This window comes from Orbicella franksi, chromosome 6 (genome assembly GCF_964199315.1).
Source record: "Orbicella franksi chromosome 6, jaOrbFran1.1, whole genome shotgun sequence".
NCBI classification, from domain to species: Eukaryota; Metazoa; Cnidaria; class Anthozoa; order Scleractinia; family Merulinidae; genus Orbicella; species Orbicella franksi.
The window spans coordinates 7107525-7126712 of NC_138150.1; the positions used below are offsets into that span (position 1 = coordinate 7107525).

At 38.3% G+C, this 19188-nt stretch overlaps 2 protein-coding genes across 2 annotated transcripts; one reads left to right on the forward strand and one right to left on the reverse strand.

Moving 5' to 3' along the window:
* Window positions 1-2903: 2903 nt before the first annotated feature.
* Window positions 2904-10565, reverse strand: LOC145489249 (uncharacterized). The gene is made up of 5 exons (XM_081468209.1): window positions 9881-10565; window positions 6208-6331; window positions 5394-5636; window positions 4316-4462; window positions 2904-3141 (listed from the first exon to the last, which is right to left on the reverse strand). The coding sequence occupies exons 1-5, from the start codon at window positions 10267-10269 to the stop codon at window positions 2911-2913; spliced, it is 1134 nt and encodes a 377-aa protein (XP_081324335.1). The 5' UTR covers window positions 10270-10565; the 3' UTR covers window positions 2904-2910.
* A 13-nt stretch (window positions 10566-10578) lies between these two features.
* LOC145489244 (ELMO domain-containing protein 3-like) lies at window positions 10579-18825 on the forward strand. The gene is made up of 5 exons (XM_081468194.1): window positions 10579-10950; window positions 12163-12392; window positions 14354-14692; window positions 15663-15870; window positions 17312-18825. The coding sequence occupies exons 1-5, from the start codon at window positions 10673-10675 to the stop codon at window positions 17634-17636; spliced, it is 1380 nt and encodes a 459-aa protein (XP_081324320.1). The 5' UTR covers window positions 10579-10672; the 3' UTR covers window positions 17637-18825.
* The last annotated feature ends 363 nt before the right edge of the window (window positions 18826-19188 follow it).

Consider the following 19188-nt stretch of genomic DNA (forward strand, 5'->3'; position numbering starts at 1 on the left):
TTAAGGAGAAACCACAAAACTGCCCGAAATTGGCCCACATACATGCTAGATTATATTGTAATGTAAATGAGGAAAGTTAAACGCGAAAAGAGCTATTGCTTCCTATGATACACTTTGTACTAAAAAAAAAACAAAGTTTACTCAGACCCCCGTCCACACTAATTCCGGAGGAATTTCTAAGCGCAGCTGCCTACCGTCCAAACTAATCCGTCATGAAAACGAAGCTTTTCGAAAACTCTTTTCAAACCGGAGGAATCTGAAAACGCCGGCTTTGCGTTTTACCGTGGACGGAAAACATTTTGAAAACAGAGCTTTCCGAAAACGATGACATTATGATATTAATGTGCCTTCTCTGCCCGAGTTTTCCTTAAACAAAAATCAAAAATGACCGGTGATTGTTGCGTTTTCAAATTCCTCTGGCATAGTGTGGACCGAGAATATCTGATGCGTTCTCAGAGTGAAACCTCCGTTTTCAAATTCCTCAGACGTAGTGTGGACAGGGCGTCAAAGTCGTCTTACAGAGGTGAGTGTAAAACGATCACATTCTAAGAACACAAATCGAAATTAAGAACATTAAAAATTGGCTTTTCATCTTTACAACTTCATTCATTTCTCATTAACTACTTGCTATTGTCACTTGAAACGGGAAGCATTTTTGCACGTTTCGCGGACTCAAGGAACAAGCGAATAAAACAGCAAACGCTTTGAATTTACTGAATTTTTTAAGTATGTATTATTGTATTATAAAATCCACTGTACATAGTCTCAGAACATATTTTAACTTGGATTTAAATTTTACTAGTATTTTCTTTTAATTTAACTCGTTTTTTTTTTTGTTATGTCCCCGTATTAGTAGGGGAGTTTTTCTCCAGCTAGGTGGTTGATGACATTCTTAATAAAGTTTCTATCTATCTATCTATCTAAAAAACATTTCACACAACTTTGCTTTCATTAAATTCTCTTAACCGTAGTATCATCACTACCATTAAATAAATTTAACATTTCATCCCAAATAAAGAAACCTTAGGGAATGTTACATTTTAAAGGTATTCGAGTAAGGCTTAAATAAATTATGACCAAAGTCTGCGAAAAATAATACCACAAAAAACACTGAAATATCCCACGGTGTACTCCTCTTTTACACCGACTCTGTGCTTATGAGTAAGTCGCACCGCGGAAACAACGTCAACTGAACGGCAATAAATTGTCCAACAGTCGGGACAAACGTAGCCTGAAAACTGCGATTAAAAATGAATTTCATCCCTTTCATTTTAAACGAGGCAAACCCTACAGGATGTCGTGATTTCCATCTTGGTTCTAGTAACAGTAAATAAGAGCAAAAACAATTCCCTCGAGGTACTCCGCGTTCTTGTTTTATTCAAGCCCTGGAGCTGGTGAGGAATGAGCGACGTACCTCCCCCCCTCCCCCGCCCTAAGACCCTTCGCAGTAGACACATTCAAAATTTATGGAAGTACCACCACCTTACGATTACCAGTATGTCGTGCCTCTGATTGGTTAATTGTTCCTCATTTTCCACGTGTTAATGAAAACCAATCACCGACGCTATACGCAATATTTGTACTGCTATGTCAAAGGTCTCTTTGTTTAGCGAGTTACTGAATAATGAGCCTCTGATAAGTGAACTATGTTTTCTCAACATTGGCAAGTTGTACCTAATGCAAATAGCCATAATCTTCTGTCCTTGATAATGCATGTATTCCTTAGCTTTGTTTCTCCAAATCAGTCTTGTTTGTAATTTCACCTCCTCTAGACACCCAACCCACCCCTCCCATCTTTTCTGTTCTCTCGCCGCTTTCTAAGCGCGGTCCAACTGACCAAACGCCTGGAAGAGGCTTCATTTCTGTACGCACGTTTAATCCACCAATTGCTCCTAGTCAAGATCAGCCATTTATTAGGAAGTGAAGCCTGCTGAGCTCACGGGATTCCGCGAGCGAGGGCTTCTTTACTGCAAACGCGAGCGGCTTGACCTAGAGGCAAAGTTGACAAAATCCCATGCCATTCTCCTTGCTGCATTCCCACTCTCGTTCAATTCTACACCCGAGTTATTCACCACAGAAACTACACAGTAAGCACTCACGCGTCCCTCGGGCGTTAAATCCTGCCAGCTAGGCAAGCTGAGTAGGAGCTGGCTGGAACTATCACGATGAAATCAGATGCTGCTAGAAAACATGTACTATGCAGCGATGTATTACTTCATGCGAAATAACCTTTCTGAAACTTTTGTAGAAACTTTTTAACATCAATTAATATATTACTCTTTAAATAACAACAGTGAATTAAATCAAATCATGAGCACTTGACAATTTTTAGCGCACTTTTTTTTTTAATGACAGCGCAATAAGGGATCTTGACATCAAACAAAAAGATAAGCATTTTCTGCACTGTAAAAATAATATTATTTTGTCATTTGAAGAGCCCTCTTGAAATAATCATAAAAAAAAAATGCACAAATACCGGTTAAGTGTTCATGGTTCGAACGTCCTCGCTGTAATAATGACTCTATACATGTTTTACTATTTTAATCGTATCTATAACAAAATTCTCGATCGTGATTGACTCTCCGCGCGCCTGTGAGTGTCCAATTACCGGTACCCAATTTCAACTTTTCGTGATTGGATACCTGTGACTGGATACCTACGTCATTCAAACGTCAATTACGTGCCCTTGAATGGCTTCCTTCTTAATGTTCCCTGCAGTTTTTAAAACTTATGGAAAGCGCTACTGACTTTTTTGCCCAAAAGAAGTTCTCAAAAGACTTTTTAACATCGAAATTTGTTATTGGTACGATTAATTAGTAATTGGACCTCCTGTCGTACAATTCAGGGAGTAATCGTGTTCTTAATTTCAAATCGCCTCCGCGCGCTTGCAAGATTTGCACATCCTTCTGCTCATATAAAGTGAAGATCAGAACACAGAACGGGTAAAAACGAAAACACCCCGTATATCCAAAACGCAGCAAACACCGGCATCACAAGTTCACCAGTGTCAGCAGGACTCAGAAAGGTAATAGCCAGGGTGACCCAGATCCAGGAAAAGCCTCGCGCTCCAACGTTGAGAAGAGGGGAAGAAAATTTGAGTTGATAGAGGCAAGCTGCCTGGCTGGCCAAACGAAGAAGAGCCTGAAATAAGAGGCAGAGGCATGAAAACAAGCAACAAGTCAATACCTGATGTAAGGGAGAGCCAAATTTCCATTTTTTTTTTTTTTTTAATCTTTGCTCGCTCAAGCTGTTTTATATCATGTCAGGATTTAAAAAAACAGTGTTGAGGAAAATCTTGCCCACTCAAGCATTGTTAGTCTTTTTTTTCTCTCGCCAGAGAAAGTATCAAATAAATATTCAAAGAATGTCAATCTTTTTTTTTTTTTTTTTTTTTTTTTCACTCTCTTATCTGCCCTTTCCTGCTCTTCTCTATCGCTTGGAATAATTTTGAGGTCTTTAGGAGTTGTGAAATCAAAGATCATTCAGAACACATTTTTCATTGACGCGGTTTTCAGAAATCCTGTCAATATATACATGTGTATTATAATGAATTGAAGCACAAAACCAAGCGAGAATTTAATATTTAAAGACGTTCAAATTATAAAGTGAAGATTTCTTAGGAGTATAGAAGAGATTACACATTTAAAGAAAATGCACACACTCTTAAATTTGACACGGAGTATCCGAAACATGCCTATCAAATTTAAGAGTGTGTGCATTTTCTTTAAATGTGTAAAGTGAAGATTTACCCGTGCAATAGAATGGACACCAAACACGGACAACAAACATGGTATACTAAAGTGTCCCTATTGGAAGAGGTGTCCATATTCTAGAGGTCACAAAATTTAAATCAAAGGGTTCATAAGAATTAAGAAATGCTGCCGAAATTAACTAAAGACAGGCGTCTGTATTATAGAGAGGAAGGGTTCTGCCTGCCCATATTGATTTTACTAGCCGTGGTAATTAAATAGTTATGTCAAATATCTCATCCTCTGTACATTTTTTCTTGACAAACAAGACCAAGACCTCTACAGGACAAAGGACAGTGTCACTATGGAATAGTTTAGAAAGAAATCTTAAGCTAAGCGAATTTCTGAATATTTTTGAACGAAGATTACGAGGTGAACTCTTACGTGAACTTTTATCTTCATAATACAATATCATCACGTAATTCTACCTTATTTCATATCATTCTTATAATTCCTTGGTTAATGTAACTTATTTAGTAGTATTAGTACTGAAAAGCCCCCTTGGGGAGTGCTAATAATAAATTTGTATTTGTACCAGTTACGTACGGACTGAATGTCAAACTCACCATAATGAACAAACTAATGATCAGCTCCAGTGTTCTGTTCAACAGTTGAGCTTCAAGTGCAGGTAACTCACCAAAACACAAGACAACAAACGGGAGGCTCACAACGCAGGTGAAATTTAACAGATAAAGTAGCTCTGCACGTGTGGCCTGCACCCAAAACAAAACAACACATATTATGACTAGGCTTTAGTACCAGATGGGCATCCAGGTGTCCTGTGGACAGCCATTTTCTATAGAAAATTATTCTATTTTTCATACATGTGTGTTGCCTTACAAATTGCTCATCTGAGCAGGCTCTGTAGTACATTTTGGACGGGCACATTTAAAATTCTGGCTAAAAGCCTGATTATGACAATGCTTAGTTAGTAAACCTTAATCCTTTTTCCTAACTATAGCGAGCTAAAGTAAGAATATTATCTGCTGTTGAGGTATTCCTTGTATGAAACACCATTTAGTCTAATAGACCGTTTTCTTATTCTCGGTATTGGACTGGAACTAGCTTGCAAATGAGGCTAATGCGGGGAGTCTTTTCAAATGCAAATGACATTTATCTCTTTTTGATGATATTCCCCAACCTGAGCCTCCATTGCAAGTTATTTCCACTCCAATACCAAGATACGAAAATGGCCTATTCTGCCTGAAGTGAATATTTTTTTTTTTTTGAAAACTTATCGACCCAGGGGAAGGGGGTGGCAGAAAGTGCCTATCACCCCTACCTCTTAGTAATTAAACATAATTATTATTCCACAAGCACACATTGGATATGAAATGACAAGGCACATAGTGCCAAGTTGGCTATTATCATCTCATATTCAACAAGCACAGGTCAAATACTTGTTTTATTTAAAATCCCCTTAAAATATAAAAAACTAAATTTTAATTTGAAAAGAAATAAAAACAACGCAAAAAATTATGCACACGCTTGTCATATTTGTAGAGCATGGTACAATGGCTCAGAACTCTTCAAATGGATTATCCAATGATCCCGTCTATGACAAATAAGACTATATCAATCTACATTAATTTTATTTTTAATTAAATTTTAAATTATCAATTGAAAGTAAACAGTCATACACACCTTTGGCAAATATCTTTTTGCGTGAACAGTAAAAAAAGCCAGTGAAGCACTCATTATGCAAGCAAACAGTCCATCAGTAAATGACACCTTATAATCAGCAAAGGAGTCCTCAAGTGTGCAGAAAAGAACCATGAGAAGTGAACTTGAAATGGTCACAAATACAATAATTTTGTCTGGATAACTATGTCGATTGGTTACCCAAGACGCCAGGAGAACTAGAGGAACTGACAGGGCTAAAGAAACCTGAAACAAATAAATTTTGGAAAGCATAATTATCGTCTATGCATAATGCATGCATAATTGAAAAACATTGAGTGCCGATTGTAAGTTGTGGTCACTAGGCATTTTCTTCAGTAGAGTGTTTTCACATGACAACATGACCAAAACAAAAAAGTGCAGCCATATTGAAATCCCAAACCAATCCTGTGAGAGTTGAATTTCTTAGCTAAATACATGTACTTTCTTTTGTTCCAAAACATTTGCGCAGCTGCTGGTCACAGTCCTGCACATGAGTGAATATATGCTATAAATTTGTATACATGTATGTATAATCTGTTTCTTATACAAAATTTCAAGCAATAATGCAAATTTCTGGTACTTCTTTAGTTACTTTGGATAAGCTGCTGAGTTCAATGGAAATTTCCACACATCAAATAATTAGTAAAAAACAGAACAGTTTACAATAACGGGACATTTTATTTTGGTTTTTATCAACTAATTCTCACACCAACTGGTTACTGTGAGCACTTAATTTGAAAAGTGACGAATGCACAAGAGATTACTCAATACACACAAAACAAGAAATAGTACTCACCAAATAGGAATCAGATCCTGCTGATATTCCAAAGCCTGAATTGTTAAAATCCAATGCAAAAAAAGTTACAACCACCACATGTAGGCAAAGCATGGGACAAAAATGACTTGCTTCACTCCTGAAACTTAAGATGCCAGAAGAAAGATGTACAGATTGAATATTTTGATATATCGCAAACTAGTTAATATACTTAATCACACAAAAGAAAAGAAGAGATCTTGTACAAACCAGTGATAACAGTTTTAATGGTAAACTTACATGTAATATAATTCTTAAGCTGAATTTTAAAGTGGCAGCAATTTTAAGGGGAAAAGTCCTATTCCAAGCCCATGGAATATTATGCTTCTGCATACAGTGTACATGTGTTAGCTGGAAAACTACATGTATGGCTGCTGCGTTTTACCTGCTACAGTGGCATTGAACACTCAGACTTACTGTACATGTAAAAAACAAAAGGCACATGTATTTAAGAAATAGAAAACATGTACTGTGTTTCTATTCATTCTGTGATTGGCTATGCTACTCACTATCTATTCTGTGATAGAAAGCAAATAGGGTAGCAGTGAGCGCTTGTTGACGAAATGACGGTCACTTCTTGGTGTTTTCGAAGTGTCTGTGAAGAGGATGTAGATAAAGTTTTGAACGACTAATAGATTTATACTAAAACAATTAAATTATTCACGCTCGATTTCTATGCGTGATAGTTGACTCAGTTTGTGCCCTCATCAACTATCATGCAATAGAAATCTCTAGCCCATAATCTAATTGCTAATACAAACATGAGTGAAAGTTTGGGAGAACAAGAAATGCTGTGGGAACAGGTGAGTGTTTCCACAGCTTTTTGGAGTTCTCCCAAACTTTCACAAGTGTTTCTATAAAACAATTAGATTATGAGCTCGAGATTTCTATCCCGTTGACGAGGGCGCAGTGCATCAACTATCACACATAGAAATCAAGAGCAAATAATCTAATTGTTTTTAATTAGTATAAATCTATTGGTCGTTCAAAACTTTATCAAAATTCTCCTCACAGACACTTTGAAAATGCAAAGCAGCTATCATTTTATTAACAAGCGCACACTGCTATGCTACTTACTATCTAAAAAAGAATCTAGATGGTGAGTAGTATAGCCAATCAGAGAATGGCATTCATAATAGAACTCCAGTACATTTATAATAAAACTTGATATAAACACTGAGAACAAGTTTTCTATTTCTTTTAAAAAATACTGCAATGAAAGAAAGAAAGAAAACAGACTTTGATCATCAAAATGTAAATTCTCTTTGCTCGGACCATCATTACATAAACAGCTCGTGCATGTTTCTATCGAATCATAGAAACAGGGTTTTACAGTCAAACCAAGTGAAGTGTACCTCTCAAGATTACATTAATAAATTGATTATTTGAATACTGAACCCGCTAGTCGTTTCAAGAATGCAATAATGAATTATTAACTATTTGAATATTGAACTCGCTAGTCATTTCAAAAATCAACAGTAAATTGATTTTTTTTAAACATTAAACCCATTAGCCGTATTTCTTGGAAAAACTAGTGGATCCAGTTTTCCAATAATCAACTCATTATTACATTCTTGAATCAACTAGTGGGTTCAATATTCAAATAATCAATTCATTAATGTAATCTTGAGGGTTACTCTTCTCTTGGTTTGACTGTAAACCAATCATCGGACGTGTAATTTGCTTTGCATTATTTTCTAAATCCATACATTGCACTGTGCATGTACATGTATGTACACCTCTATCATATGGTAAAAGTGATTATTTTATTTTTTATAAAGAAACTCAATGCTGTAGTTCTCACCATACTTGCCACTATCCTGGGGAGTTTTGAAATAACCAAACAAGAAACAGAGTAATTATTATGCAATCAACTGGTAATAACAGCATGTACAAAGAAATTAGTGTCTGAATCACTGATAGCTCACTGTGGGTCAGGAGATTTTAATGTACAACCAGGATAGTGAATTCTGTCCCTTGCTGGCTCAACAGGCAAGAAAAGATTCTTGGGAAATTTTTTTTTTGAGGAAATTCAAATTACTGACAGAAATAAGTTTTAGTTGTAAGAGATGAAATTTTGGGGGGCTAGTGAGAATGATTTTGGGGTAAGTATGTACACATCACTCTAACAGCTTGTCCTCCGCAAGCTGTTATTATAATTACCTGGTTTTCTTTGAACCCTGAACAAACTGAAACACTGCAAGTCTGTGATTATTAACACTGATGACCAGTGGAAAGTTGATTCATGACTAAACAAGGACAAATCAATTATGCTTTGAATGGCTGGATGCCACCCCCTTCAAGGTTTTTCACAGCTTTTCACCGCTTTATATTGTGTCACAAGAAATCAAAAACATTTTATCTGGTATACCACATGCACTGAGGGATGCCTACTTAATGCAAAATAATTTCACTTCAGAGATGAGTCCATAGACCCTATTCATAAATGGCTGCCAATTAAAAATTCTTTTGTAAGTATTTAAATCAGCCCAACTAACCTCATTTTTGAGTTGATACTTCAAAAGAATTTTTACTCTCAAACGAGGTTAGTTGGGCTAATTTAAATGCATACAAAAGAATTCTAAATTGGCACAATTTGGCAGCCATTTATGTATCAGGTCTACTATGCATGTAAGCTGTACACAATTTGAAATTTACATTCTCTGTTTCTGTGACTATGTGTACAAGTGTATACATGCATGAGTACCTCTTGCCTTCATTGCTCAGCAAGGAAAGAAAGTTGTGTCGGACAGCCTCGGGCTAGTGAATTTTGCTGTCAGGCTAGTAGATAATTTCTGTTCTTACCTAGGTCAACAGGCAAGTGAAATCTCTCAGGAAACTTTTTGCGGAAATTCAAGTTAGAGAAGGAAGTGCTGTAAGAGATGTAATTTGGGGCAGGAGGCGCTAGTGAGATTCAGTGACTTTTGGGCACATAATACACTTGGCATGGTCAATCGAACCCAATCAGACTAAATTTCAATCGAAATCAATCCAACTCAATCAAACTGAATCCATTGATTGAGTTTGGCACTTGAATAAAATCGAACTCATGCAAAAATTATTAGATTTCTGAACTCTAGATATTTGTCAAACTGGTGTTGAAAAATTGGAGGCTCAAGTTACTTCCAACAGCACAACACTTTTTTTTTTCATTTTTTTTTTTTTTTTGTTCAAGCGAATTTACTCACCAAGTACAATCAAACGTAATCCATTGGACTACATTCGATTGAGTTTGGTTGCCAAACCCAATGGAACAAAATCCTTGGGTTCGATTTGTTCAATTGAGTTAAATTAGTTTGCAAATCGAACTCACAAAACGTTTGGTGTTCGATTTGGTTCAATAGCTGCAGGTCCACATCAGCTTATGCTGCCTATATACCGACCTGCGTAAACAAATAAATAATGTATGTATGTATGTATGTAACTCAATCGAACTCAGTCCTACGATTGAATTCGATTGAGTTCGATTGAGTTCGATTGAGTTCGATTTCCGAACGTTCAATTGACTATGCGGGAGGGCTAGTAACATCATACTGTAGTTACATGTACAGCTCGCAAAGGTCAAGCCCCTCAAAAAATACTTTCCTTTGCACTCCTTCGGTTTTTCAGTTAAAAGTAATATTCTACTTACAAGCATACATACAAGTCAGCTTACCTCCTTATTCGCTTCCTTCCCCAAAATCTAAAGAAGAGCACAATAACACCGCTTTCCAACCAGTAGAAAGAAATCGACGCGTGAGTGTTTTCAAAGAGTTTATAGTGAAATATGTTCTCCACAATTAAGACAACCACAAACAGTAACGTTGATAAAAACGTGTAAATATAGCTGTGCTCTTTGGGTGTCTTTTTAGCAACTGAATGTTCATCGCTGTCCTCAGCCGTCGGAAAATTATGTATGGAGAAACCGCTCCAGAAATTGTTGCGGGCATTGCCATGGAACTCCCGATTTGTGTGTTCAGGAAGCCTTTCGTGTAGCTCCATACCACTCACAATTTCAGAGATATCATCGCCGGATGACAAAGTTCTAGTTCGAAAAGTTTCCATCGTTGAGATTGCTGTTACTGTAAAGTAATCCGCATGGATGTCGACATGTTCACTCGAGAAAAGCTGGAGAGTAGTCCTGGGAACGAATACATGTGCCCACTCGTTCCGACATCCCTTAGGACTTCTATTGTCTTATGTCTGTAATCGGATTTTAGCACAGTAAAAAGTCGTCAAGTCAAATTTTAAAGCTTAGAACAAGGACAGGGCAACAGGCAACGTCCATTTCTTGTTTTATTTACTTGTTTTGACACACCAAGAGCCAATGGCTTGCGCTTCCGCAGGCAAAATTTTGACCTCATCGGGGAGGGGTTAGTATCAGCTGCGTCCTGATGTCATCGAACAAAAATGGCTACCACGGTGTGAGCTGTCTGTTATATCTTCGATATTGACGCTCGTTTTCGCCATGACCACTCTAAAAAACCCAAAATCTACCGCCGATGACCTTGAAGCGGAAGCAGAGAAGGCTTTTCAGCGCGCTGCTAATCAGCAAAATCGAAACGAGGACGACTTCGACTCGGAATTTGAAGGCGCTTTTCAAAATACTTCACCAAATGAAGTTGCCACGAAGACAGACAGTGCTATTGGCAGGGTTTCAACTCGTCATCCAGACGTGTCGAATGGACCTACTCAGCTTCCAGTAAAAACAGAAGGGTTGCCGAGTAGTTTGCCCTCAAGCCAAGGGTAAGAATGAATTGGCCAAAAAAAAATTCTGTCTCCAAGTCGTATCCAAGAGTTTGTTTACTGTTCCGGGTTCACTGTTAAATGTCTAAGGATATCTACTCACATCTCAACTCGTATTAAGATGTTAAGATTTTTACCGACTTTACTTATGTAGATCTAGATGTAGATATTGCTCCTCTGGTTTTGTGATCTCTGTTTTCTCGCTAGCAAATATCAGCTGTTGTAACCTCTTAATTATTTCACACGCCTTTGTTACCATTTCTGAGTTGACTACGTGGGATGATCGAAGCGTTGATCGCACGTGTCCTCGTCCAGCTTTTAGGCGTACAAAAAATAGCACTCTTCCCATGAGATTTCAATAGCGTGTTTTAGTGAGTAATACATAGGGTTCAATACTTGAAATTCGATTTCATTCCTCAAACTTTTGTATATACATGTACATGTATGAGTCCTGAAGAAGTATGTCTGAACCTTTTAGTCATTATATGGTGTGACATTGAATCTGGAAGCTGGTATGGATTATGGATTATTAGAAAACAGCCCTAAGAAAATATGTGCACTGATTGGTTTAAAATTGTGTTTCTAGTTAAAAATTTAGTTTTGAGCTTGAGATTTCTATCATGTGATAGTTGACAAGGGGCTCGTCAACTATCACGCATAGAAATCGAGTGCAAACAATCTATTATTGTTTTAGTATAGATCTACTAGACGTTTAAAACTTTATCTAAATCCTCTTCACAGAGACTTCAAAAATGCCAAGAAGCGGCCATCACTTTGTTAACAAGCTCATTCTGCTGTGCTGCTCGCTATCTATCACAGAATAGATTGTGAGTTGCGTAGCCTATCAGAGGATGGCATTCTTGATAGAATGCTAGTAGATTTATACTAAAACTCGATAGAAACACAGAACTAGCACGAGCTGTTGGCTTGGAGAATTTACATTTTGATTATCAAAGTAAACAAGTTGTTTTCCTTTTTTATCATGGTGTTTTCTAAAAGAAGTAGAAAACATGTTCTCTGTGTTTCTTTCGAGTTATAGAAACACTCGTGGAAGTTTAGGAGAACTCCAGAAAGCTGTGGAAACACTCACCTCTCGGCTCGTGTTCACACAGCATTTCTCATTCTCCCAAACTTCCACTCTTCTTTCTATAATTCGATAGAAACATGTGCAGTACATGTTTTCTATTTCTTAGATATTATAACTTTTTGCAGGTCTAGTGCATCAGAAATTAACAGATATTCCCCAAACCAAGAGGCTCCTAATGATTCTGGGCAAGAAGCTGCCTCAATCAGTCCTACTACAGGACATGTGCGACCCGGTAAGCGTAGGAGGAGGTCTGACAAAGATAATATACCAGCAGGAATTCGGAAGTTACCTTCTCCTCCCACAACACTTGAACAGGCTCAGATGGAGTGGGATCTGGTGGAAACGGTTCAGCCAGGTATGCTTGTTTTAAAATACATTGTACATATATGAACAGTTGAATCTTTACTTGTCTATGATGGCCTCCATCTCCCATCTTCCACATGAAGACACTTGCTCAGAAAAAAAAAATCTCAAATTCCAGCTTGTCCTTTGGGCAAGCAGCTTTCAAATTTTGCCCTGCTTCTTTTTTATTTTATTTTTTATTAAGTTGGCACGCAACTTGCCTAGGCCCTTATTTTTGCTCATCAGGCAAGCAAGAGTGAAAACGATAGAAACACAGTTAACAGTTTTTATTAAAAGTTATTATTATTATCATTATCATTATCATTATCATTATTATAGAAAATCTACTTGCCTAGACAAATCAACAGCACTTTTTTCAAGCTCCGATTCCCTGTGAGACACATACTGTACATGTGCAACCAAACTGAACATTATTTTATTTTAAACTTCCCTTGTACATGTATTAAGTCGACACCTTGCCTCCTAAGGGTTTAGATCTGCTTGCAGGAGACTCAACCGTTCTTACAATGTGACTACTTGAACCGGGCCTCTTAGAAAAGAACCAATCAGAATGTCACTGAGAACAAAGGATAGTGATCTTTTTCTCAAATAAACCAATAGCAATGAAGAATACAAACAAAGGTTCGAGGTGGAATGTTGGGAACCTCTCAGGAAACTTTGACATTTGTTCATTGGTTAGTATCGATCCTACATTTTGTACACTTTTCAACAGTTTCAGTTTAGCTGTCGCGAAATACATGTAAGCTTTCATGCTAAATTTTTCGAGGGATATCTCTAATTATGATAATCCGCCGTCAAGGACTGAATCTCTACAAGTATATAACACAAAGGAGTTGATAGTGTTTAAATGTTTTCACGTCAAAGAGGCTGTTACTTGCCGTCATGAGAAGCTACCAGTCTATTGTTCTTGGTTTACCTTTTGATTAGTTAGTTTTCTTCTAGGTGGCCCAGTTTGAGTAGTTGTGCTGTAACACTATGGTCAATTTGCAGATTTTTTTTTCTTTTTGCGAGTTTGGTGTTCTTTTCTTTTTTGAGCATTCTGGCACAGGTTGTCTGAAAGGTAAACAATACTTTCCACTGGATAATGTAAATCACTATCCAGTGGATAGCGTGGTTGTTTTGTTAAACACCTTTTAATTTATCCACTGGATAGCGATTTATCCCTTGGATAGTGGTATCCATTCTTCGAACAACTGAGGTCAGACCACTTCCACTTAGTCATCTACATGGCTTCATATACATGTAGCTGTTGCGATTAATTCGCATAATTTTTTATTATCAAGGTTGTCGGCAATGTTGGGGCTAAGTCTTAAGGCAATGTCACACAAGCCAATTTTGAATGCTGATTTTTAATCCATGTTATAGAGACAACTTAATATACAACTTTGTTTCAGCAACTGACGGCAATGGTATGTTACACTTGTAAGACAATTTTTAATGCAACATGCAAAATTCAGGTAACAATGTTGCAGGTCGCTTTCAGAAACTTCCAACATGTTGGCGCAATGAGATGTTGTGTTAAAAGTCACCCTGTGTGCCACGTTACACGACATTGGTGTTCAAAATTGGCGTTAAAAATCGGCTCATTTAACATGACCTTGAGATGTCAAGTGTCTGAAGATGGAAGTTGTAAATTTCTTTTCAAAGTCAGGGAATTTTAAATAAAGCTCCTACAGGTTTTGATAACCTGATAATGAGTGTTTTAACAGCCATCTTGTACATGCACAAATTCATGCCCAATGAAGAGCATTTCAGCAAATGAAACAAAGAGTTGATAGATGTTTTTAACATAAAGCACAATCATTCTTACTAAGATGAGAGAAAAAATTGTTTTCTGGTCAGTTAAAGGTCAGCGATATTTTTTCTCCATCTGTGGCAGCCATAACATACTAGAATGATGTAAAGTCTGTAGATTTCTCTTGTGATCGCGCTTTTCTTCATTTGTATTACCAGGAAATGGTCAAGCTGGTAGTCGTTCACCACTCATTACATTCCAGGATGCTATGCGTCACTGTCGAACAGCTAGTTACCTTGAGCAACACATGTCACTCATTAAACCCACAATAAAACACCGCGGCATGGCTGCCGTCACACATAAACTGTTTGGACCACCACAAATGAACAACAGCCTCCACCCAGAGAGAAACCTGATATTCGGACTTGCATTGTGCATGTTCAAAAATGACGAGCCCATGCATATTCATGTGCTGCAAACCATTTACAAGAAGTTAAGTGGAACAAAGCTGGACTGCCCTCGCTATGGCAACCACTGGGAGCTGATTGGTTTTCAAGGTACACGGCAAGATATGTATTACCTGTAGAGTGATCATTGCCGAGCTCATTGCAAAATATATTGTTCCTCATGAACATGCAATTTTGCACAGAGAAGGCATCATGCTAGGTGCAAATGGACTCATTCATTAAAGAACTTGTGAAACTTACTAATACATGTAGGTGAAATCTTTTGCTCTTTTGGTGTAATATTCAAGGACAAATTAATTGGCCTTCAATAACTACAAAAATTTCTGGTTGGCAAAAGCTCTAATGAGCTCAGTCATTCTTTGTAAAAGTTTTGGGTTTAAAAAGCCACATCACACATACATGTAAAGTATTCAATACACCAAATTCCTTGGAACAGTTAATCATGCAATGTATGCCCTTTAAATCTTCGGAATTGATTTTTTGTAGCTTGATCAGAAACTGAACGTCTATGCTCATCAGTGAGGCAAATATTGTCAACAAAGATTCCTCTTTAGCATGCAATAAATAGCTCAACACAAGGGTCGACTCTGTACGATAGCAAGGGGTAGGGGGGGGGGGTAGTTGCAGGAAGAGCCATGCTGATCTACTGTCTTCACCCAAAGTGACTGCTGACCATTTTATTAACTGCGGGTTGCCAAGAACACAACACAATGATCTTGACCAACACTTGAACGCACACCATGCAATCCAGAGTACAGCATACTACTAAACTACTACGCTTTAATCTTTTATCGTGCTTTAAATAAAGGTTTTCTGTCTGTCTGACTGTCTGTCTGTCTGTCCGTCTGTCTGTCTAGTAATTAGACCACTATGCTTCAATAAGGTCAGCTGCAGTGGCGCAATCGTGTAATGTGTCCATCTTTAGCATAGTTAGTAGAGGACACTCTACTAACTATGTCTTTAGGTTGTAGTCCTGACTTCTTTGGCTTAGGTTTAGGTTTGTGTGAGTATGTTTGATAGACATGGTAATTGATTTCTGTAATAAACTCTTCTTTCACAGGCCTCGATCCAGCAACAGATCTAAGAGGTTGTGGATTTCTTGGCTTGATGACCACCCTGTACTTGGTGACCGACAGTCGGACACATGGTCTCGCTCTTGACATTTACAAACTGTCTCAGCATGAAACGCAGAACTTTCCATTTGCCGTCATGTCTATCAACATCACAAGGATTGCTCTGCAAACTCTCAGAGAGGAAAAACTTAACAAGTGAGAACTTTCAGATGCTAGAGTGATACGATAAACAAAGTAGTAAGAAAGGGCACACCGACAGTCAGTCGACAAACGGCCGACACCTTAGTATAAAACATAACGAAAACTTTTGGCTGACTGTTGCCGTTTGTCGACCAGCCGTCAGCTGAGAGTCGGCCGACAATTGGCCGAAAACAGCCGACAGTTGGCCGACAAACGGCCGTCTGACAGACGGCCGACAGTATCTTTTGGGAGGGAACTGTTCTTCACTTTTACCCACTGCACTAATTATTTCACCACGCAAAATGCGAAAATATTGATGATAGAACTTTTTGGGATAATTATATACATCAATTAATCAAGCCAAACTAGTAGCCCGTATTAAGTTAATTAGAGAGGGGGGAGCACGAAGTACGGTTAGCAAAAAATGAGGGGGTAGTAGGAGCGCCTTTTTCCTCTCGCCGCTCTTCGGGCGTAATTCTGTTCTTAGTGTTGCTCTCTATCTGAACATTTGGAACAGGCTACCTTGTCGTATCACAACTTAACACTATGTGAACTGCCGCTGATGAGGATTAATTAACACCGACGGTTTTATGAGCGAATTTTCAGCAAGTCGAAAAAAGGTACAGCCTAGCCGGTGTAGCTGGCAGGAGTTCGCGCCCGAAAACCCCCTAACAAAAACAGCGTAAGCAAGGGGAAATGGTGAGTAGCCAAGTTGAGATCGGAATTTACAGTCGCGGCTTTGTAGCCTGCGAGAGATTTTCGGCGGAGGCAAGCGACAACCGGAAATACGTCTGTGTTCGCAGGTTACGGCTTTGCCGCTCGCAAAAAATCCCTCCCCTTCTCGGACCTAACGTCCACGAACCGTCGAAATAGCACTCGTGCAAGAAATCCCGCCAGTAATGCAGGCCTACGTAGCTAGATGTAGCCGCGTTGAATGTCGCTCATAAAAGAAAAAAAACTGGGGAAAGTGCGCTGAAGTGGAATTGTTTGGACACTTCTGGTACTAAGGGTATTATTAAAAAAACAGGGATTCAAAAATAATTCTCCCCTTTCAAGAGCACCGCGTGAGTGATTTTGGTCTATTCCGAATGGTATCCAGTCACTTCTCGCTCCCAGTGAATTGGCTCCCCAAAAGTCAGAAAAATAAGAAGTGGCTTCGCTCCATACAAAAGTGACTGCGCTGCAGTCTCCAACTAAGAAAGGGCCAGCAATGTTGATTGCACAGAGTGAATAAGGGAATAAACCAAAGAGAATACAGTCTTCGCAATTTTAGAAAGCGTTCAATTCAAACCCATCCCCTTTGCGTTCATTGGACCTGAATCGCAAAGTTGAAATCTGAATTGAATTTTTCAGGCTTTCATACATGTCGGCTGTTGAATTACAGGGAAGATCTCATTTTCTTTCGATCTCTGAGACTATCACCGTGCAACTTCTGACTGTGTTTATCTCTTTACAGGGAATGTAATCGCCGTCATCAAGTTTTATCTGTCTTCGTCGAGTTCTATGCCGCTATTTACCTTCAAGTCTATCAAGTTTGGAAACATCAACACAAGACTATCACCGATTCAGGATTCGTGCTCAGGGAAGCGGAGAAACTCGCCAAAAAGCGGCCGCGTGATCTGATCCGAAACCTGGAACGAGTACTGGCAGATCGCCAGAACTTGATAAAAGTCGACGAGGACAATTTTTCTCCGAAGGCAAAACAGCCAGACATTTTGGACAGATTCGCTGGAGTATGTGACTTGAAGGTAGATGAAGAAGAGGAAGTTCATTTAGTCTAGAGTTTTAGAAACGAAAAGAAAATGATAACTGTTCTTGACAAAGATTTCCATCTTGTTTTGGGTGCTCGATGGTTTATGTACATGAATTCAAATTCAAACCCCACAAGGCTGTAAAGTTATATGACATTTCGTGTCCATAAACGTTACCATGCAGTTGAGCTGGTAGCAAGATATATAGGTATCGTGAATAAAGTGATCTCTCAGAAAGGTGTCCATTTGGGTTTCCAAAGTTTTCATTGTTACGCGACCTTCGGCGAGAAACCTCATGTCGACTATAACGTAACCCTGTTCAGCCCGTCCGCTACCCGCTCTACATTTGTACCCCTCACTCAACACCCCCGATAATAGTAAACTTCACTTCTTGTCTTGCTCCATTCCCAGTAGCATTTGTTTAAATTTGATGTGGTCACAGAATATTTCTCATTTCATAAAGCGTCGCACAATATTATCTATTTTCACTTCTCGAAATATATAGGCAGAAACCTAGACCGCAGGATGAAAGGACAAAGCTTAAGAAAAGCTTTTTTGAAGTTTAAGTAATACAGTACAAACCTGCATGTAAGAACCTTCTGGCAGAAATTTGCCATTTTAATACCCAAAAATATAAGAATCTGTTTAGCCAAGGTTCTGATATGTGGGTTACAGTGAAATATGAACTCTTACTGCATTTACACGCATTCTGTAATAAGTTGTGTTAGGCTTATCATAACACAGTCGTGAATAAGTACTGTACGTTTATGAGTGAGTGAGTGAGAACTTTATTAAAGTGTCAAAACCTTATAGCCTGGGAATAATACACCATACTAATTAGGGGACACTGCTAAAAAAAAACTATACTAATACTAATATTAATACAATAAAAATAAATGACTTCAAGGGCATTATGTGCAGCATAGGATACAGCCCTTACAGCCGGTGTCCACTAAGCGAGTTATATCCCTTTTGCGAATATAGTTTATAAAAGCCTGCGGTGTCTTGGCTGATCTGTCAGCCATAGACAGTTTGCCCCATAATTTGGGTCCTACATAACGCAGGGAGTGCTTCCCATAAGTAACAGTGTTGTATCTAGGAGTACAAAAATCTGATTGTAGTTGATTGTCTCAGGTTGTATGCGGAAATATGCTCGTTAAAAATGTTACAGATGCTATTAGGACATATGATCAAATGTTACAGATGCTATGAGGACTATATGACCAAACCCAAGTTTATTTATTTTTCTGGTAATCAACAGCTGTATTTCCTTCATAGAAATTAAGAACCTAATAAGAACCATAAACTTACCCCAAAATATAAGAACCTATTTTGCCATGCAGACTTCAAAAAATGTAGATTCTTACACGCGGGATTTTAATGTAGCCATATCGCGGAGTTATTCGAGTCAAACCAAGGTAAACTATTCATCAATTCAAGGTTAAGTGATATTGCCTTCCTCTTCTTAACGAAGCACTGGCCTCTCTAGGGCCGAGGGTCCAAACCATGAATGAGTTCTTTTGAGCATAAGTGATTCGTTGCGTCATCGCAAGGTTCTTACCGAATAAAAGTGATGTTCTTT

What these genes read in the sequence shown, in the direction of transcription:
- LOC145489244 (XM_081468194.1), top strand. Translation starts at nt 10,673, where the DNA reads ATGACCACTCTAAAAAACCCAAAATCTACCGCCGATGACCTTGAAGCG. An exon ending in AGTTTGCCCTCAAGCCAAGG is followed by an intron (nt 10,951 to 12,162) that starts GTAAGAATGAAT and finishes AACTTTTTGCAG; the next exon opens with GTCTAGTGCATCAGAAATTA. An exon ending in GGTGGAAACGGTTCAGCCAG is followed by an intron (nt 12,393 to 14,353) that starts GTATGCTTGTTT and finishes TTGTATTACCAG; the next exon opens with GAAATGGTCAAGCTGGTAGT.
- LOC145489249 (XM_081468209.1), bottom strand. Translation starts at nt 10,269, where the DNA reads ATGGAAACTTTTCGAACTAGAACTTTGTCATCCGGCGATGATATCTCT. An exon ending in CAGGATCTGATTCCTATTTG is followed by an intron (nt 5,637 to 6,207) that starts GTGAGTACTATT and finishes TATTTGTTTCAG; the next exon opens with GTTTCTTTAGCCCTGTCAGT. An exon ending in CAAAAAGATATTTGCCAAAG is followed by an intron (nt 4,463 to 5,393) that starts GTGTGTATGACT and finishes TTTTGGGTGCAG; the next exon opens with GCCACACGTGCAGAGCTACT.